Source organism: Myotis brandtii, unplaced genomic scaffold (genome assembly GCF_000412655.1).
Source record: "Myotis brandtii unplaced genomic scaffold, ASM41265v1 scaffold825, whole genome shotgun sequence".
NCBI classification, from domain to species: Eukaryota; Metazoa; Chordata; class Mammalia; order Chiroptera; family Vespertilionidae; genus Myotis; species Myotis brandtii.
This window is the reverse complement of record NW_005371349.1, coordinates 729,989-734,295: the sequence shown is the minus strand read 5'-3', so window position 1 is coordinate 734,295 and position 4,307 is coordinate 729,989. Positions and strand designations below refer to the sequence as shown.

Below are 4,307 nucleotides of genomic sequence, written 5' to 3'. Positions count from 1 at the left end.
TCGAACGGCGCCGCGGGAGAGAGGCTGGGGCCTCTTGGGGGTGGGTTCTTACAGAGTCCACAGCAGCGAGGGCACAGGGTGGGAGTGGCGAGCTCCCCCCGTCCAGGGGCCAGGGGACCCCAGCTGTCCTCTTCTTAAAGCCACGGAGGCTTTGGTACCTGCTGAAGCCACCGGGAACTGTCCCCACGCCCTGCAGGATGCTTCTCAGCAAATCCTGGAAGCAGGCGGAACCCCTCCTCTAGCGCCAGGGCAGAGAGCCCCCCATTAAGTCCTTTGGAGGTGGGGGTGTCTGCCCCTGAAAGAACTGGGAGATCTTTGCCGCAGGAGAGGAGGAGGAGGAGGAGAGGGGCTCTGGGAGGGATTCTTGCTCTGCCTTGGCCACTCGCTTGCTGTGTGACCTGAAGCAAGTTGCTTTCCTTCTCTGGGCCTCAGTGTGCAAAACCAGAGGGTCGCCCAGTCTGTGGGCTGGAAATGGAGGAGACAGAAGAGGAGATGGGGAGAGGCTGGAGTAGTCATCAAGGGAAAGGGGTCAGGGGGTCTTCCTTCAGCCAGGGGTCCAGGCCACTCCATTTTGTTAGGGTCCTGTGGTCCCTGGACACCCCGGCTAACAGCTGCCTCCTGAGCCGGGAGGGGGCCTCCGTGTGCTCCAGGTTCAAGGTACCCTGGAAGGCAGATGGCGGCCGACTGGCAGGCCCAGGGCCGGGAAGAGCCTGCCAGGCGCTCATCCTCCCGGGAGGCCCTGCGGAGCCAGGCCCACTGGGTCCCCTCCCCTGACCTGGTGCTCTGGGAAGGTGACGTTATCGTTATCTGGTCTGTGTTCCCAGTCGCAGAGGCGGGGGTCTCCCTCGTGTGGTTCCTACGTACTCTGTCCACTCAGCGGACGGAGTGACGCCGGGCCTGGTCACTTTAGGTTATTTTCCCCAAAAGGTCAGGAAATGGGAAAGAAACACAACGTTGTTTATTTGCTCTCGGGTGCCTTTTGGACGCTGGGTCCTGGGGCAGCTCGTTGGGGGCCGGCATGTTTCAGGCATTTGCGGCTCAGGGATGGGGACGCAGCCCCTGACTTGGGGCTGCCAGTCATCCCTCCACCTGTCGGGTCTGGGGGGCTTGGGGGAGGAAATGCCACAGGAAAGGTCTTTTTTGTTTGTTTTTTGCAGAGCCTTAGTGCTGAGACCCGCATCCTGGTGGTGGTGCCACTACCTCCTGGCGCTCCACCCAAGGGCAGCCCTGGGCGTGTACTCGGGGCTTCGGGAAGACTGCTCCTAGGGTCACCCCTGTGTCTTTCCCACATTCCCAAATGGCGTGTCCTTGGCAGGTCGCTTCACCTCTGTGAACCCGAGTGGCTGCCCCCAACGAGTCCACAAATATTGACTGAGCACCGTTCTAGGCATCAGAAGTGACCGGTCCAAGTCCCTGCTCCCGTGGACACACAGCCGTGCCTGGGAATGTGGGGTGAGAACATCAGCCTGGTGGGGGTGGCTGGGAAGGCTAATCCAGGTGGCCTCCAAGGGCCCCGGGGGTGGGAGTGAGCAAAGAGCTAGAGGAAGAGATGGTCGGGGACCACCCCACCCACGGCTCAGGCTGGGGTTCCAAGGAACTAGGTGGGGAGCCGGAGGTGGAGTGGGGAGCAGAGCCCCTGGGGAGAGCCCCACCTGCCGTGAACCCAGCTGCGCCGAGGTCAGGGGTCATCACCAGGACCCTGTAGTCTGGCTTTCTCGGAAAACCTCCCTGCCAAAGAGCCAAGCGCCTCTAATAGCTCGGAGCCTCTAAAAGCTTTGACCACAGCTCAGCTCGCTCCCTGCAAGCGCTTTGAAGCGCTTCCTTCGAACTTGCTTTGCATATTCTGGTCAGATCTGAATCAGACGAGCAGGAATTACCCTCTCGGTACAGTCTCGGGGCTGCCGGAGCTTGTAAGTGACGTGAAGAGGAGCCGAGGACGCCAGGGCCGCAAGGGGGCAGGGCTGGGGAGGGTGGCGCTCCCGCCCGCCCTCCTCCCCTGGGCACGGAGTGTGGGTGTGTGTGAAAGAGAAAGCAAGGCAGAGAAGGGGGGGCGGGGGGGGGGGGGGCGGCAGGGAGAAAGGCTCAAGTCATGTTTTTCATTAAAAAATAGTGCTCTTTATTATAAATTACTGAAATGTTTCTTTTCGAATATAAATATAAATATGTGCAAAGTTTGACTTGGATTGGTATTTTGTTGAGTTCAAGCATCTCCTAACAGCCTTGAAGGCCTGGGTGGGGGAGGGGAGAGGACTGGAGGTGGAATCTTTATAAAAGACAGAGTGAGGCAGGTTGTAAACATCATCAAAAAAAAAAACAAAACCCAAAACAAAACCAAAATAACGAGGAAAAAAAACACACAAAACACAAAAAAACACCCCAACACACAGCTGCCCCATCCAGACCAATACCCAACACAGGAAACTGTGTTTAGTTCTCCCCCCACCCCCCAGAAAAACAATTCCAGGTAATTCCATCGCTGCTACATTCCTGTGAGTTTTCACCGATCAGTGCTGTTGTGGTGGCAGGTGCCCCGGCCTCCGACGGATGGCTCCACGCAGGATCCCGTCCCCAGGTGAGGAGGGAGCGCTGTGCAGGGCCTGGGGCTGTGGGGGGCCTGGTGGCTGTGCTCGGGCCAGAGCCCAGGCACCAGGAGGCACCTGTGACAGGCTCAGCGGGAAGGGGTGGCCATCCACCTCTGCCCCGCCCCCGTCCCGCACTGTGGCCAGCGGCCTGCCCTCTGAGAATCCCTTGGCCTCGCCTGGATCGGCTGAGTGTGTGGTTCTGTGTGCCAGTCCCCATCCACGGGACAGGGAGCGTTTAAGGCAAATCTCCGAGCCAGACATAGGAGGAGGCACAAAGCAGAATCCTCCATCTTCTCTGGCCAGGATCAGGGGTCGAAGATGGCTCATCTCCTCCATCCCCCCAGCTCCCAGGTGCTGGGAGGTATAGTGTGAGGGTGGGGGGGGAGAACTGACCAGCCCGTCCATCCCTCCCCCTCCAAATGCCACTTCCCCCTTAAAACGGGGGAAGGGCCCTGGGCTGCTGAGCCCTCAGTGGACTCTAGGACCTGTGTTTCCTGGTGGCTGCCCCAAGGGGGAGGGAGCAGAGTGGTACCCTTCAGGTCACCCCTTGGCCTTCTCTCCAGAGCCGGGGGAGGAGCCACCCTCCTCACCTGGGCTGGCGGTGGGAGTGGCCATTTCTTTGGCCTGCCTGTAGCCCTGGGGCCCCGGGCGCCCTCTCCGGTCCACCCTTTCCCAGGCCTGAGACGTGCTCAGGATGAAAGCCATGTTTAAAACCAAATCAAAGAGCAAACAAGTTCCTTCGGAAAGTTTACAGATTCCCGGCAGTTCTCACTAGTTCAAGGAAGCGGAGAGGAGAGGAGAATCAATCCAATGCTGTCGCTGAAGTGGTCCCTTCGGGCCATCGGGCCGGCGTGGGGGAGGGGCGCCCAGGTGGCACTCCCCTGCCCTCCAACACATTCCAGGCCCCGCCTGCCCCATTCTGCAGGGGGAGGGCCCGAGGGAGGGGCCGGTCCACCCCTGGGCTCACCCAGGGTGGCAGGACTCTCTCCGCTGGATTCTTGTGCTTGTGCCATGTGCCACGGAGGAGAGGGGACCCAGGTCCCTCGCTCGACCCCTGCCCTTTGCCCCTTAAAGGGGCGCATCGTACTGGTCCAGGAACTCCCGAATGGGGCCAGGCAGCTGGGTGACTTTCTCATAGGTGTCCAAGTGGCCGTTGACGGTCTTTCGACAGAGATGTTGGAGGGTGGCCACGTTGGAGGAGAGCGGCCTGCTCAGGACCAGAGGGATCTTCTCGCCTCCCGAGTAGATGTAATAGGCTCTCCTGGGGGGGTTCCCGGGGAGCGGCTGGGCGGGCGGCTGTTCGGGCACCTCGGAGGCGGGTTCCGTCGGGGGCGCGGGGAAGGCGGGGGCGCCCGGCGGCGGCGGCATGTAGTGGTGCACCAGTTTGAGCACGCAGTCGAAGCGGGGCACGGGCTGCGTGCTGCGCGGGTCGCTCTGCAGCGAGAAGCTGCCCCCCTCGCACTGGATGCGCAGGTTCTTGGTCCCCGACTGCGTCTTGACGCTGAGCGTGAAGAAGTGGCGCTGGTCCGAGCTGTCGCGGATGAGGAAGGTGCCGGCGGGCTCGGCGCTGAGCAGCACGTTCGCCTCGCCGCCCGTCACGGCGCTCCAGTAAAAGCCGCTCTCCTGCAGCTTGCGCACGGCGTTCACCACCAGCTGGTACTCGCTCTTGGAGCTGAAGGTCTTGAGGCGCAGGCTGGTGTCCAGGGGGCGGCTCATCCCGGCGGC

At 61.4% G+C, this 4,307-nt stretch overlaps 1 protein-coding gene and 1 long non-coding RNA gene across 2 annotated transcripts in view; both read right to left on the bottom strand.

Moving 5' to 3' along the window:
* The window catches only part of LOC106724439, a 4,532-nt gene extending 2,502 nt beyond the window's left edge, over positions 1-2,030 (bottom strand). The window contains exon 1 of the long non-coding RNA XR_001360237.1: positions 53-2,030. This is a non-coding gene — a long non-coding RNA (uncharacterized LOC106724439). The remainder of the gene's footprint in view (positions 1-52) is intronic.
* Positions 2,031-3,650: 1,620 nt separating this feature from the next.
* On the bottom strand, positions 3,651-4,298 carry SOCS3 (suppressor of cytokine signaling 3). The gene has a single exon (XM_014531726.1). It carries the CDS (start codon positions 4,296-4,298, stop codon positions 3,651-3,653), a length of 648 nt encoding a protein of 215 aa, XP_014387212.1.
* Between the last annotated feature and the right edge of the window lie 9 nt (positions 4,299-4,307).

Coding starts and splice junctions, on each gene's coding strand:
- SOCS3 (XM_014531726.1), bottom strand. CDS start 4,298: ATGAGCCGCCCCCTGGACACCAGCCTGCGCCTCAAGACCTTCAGCTCC.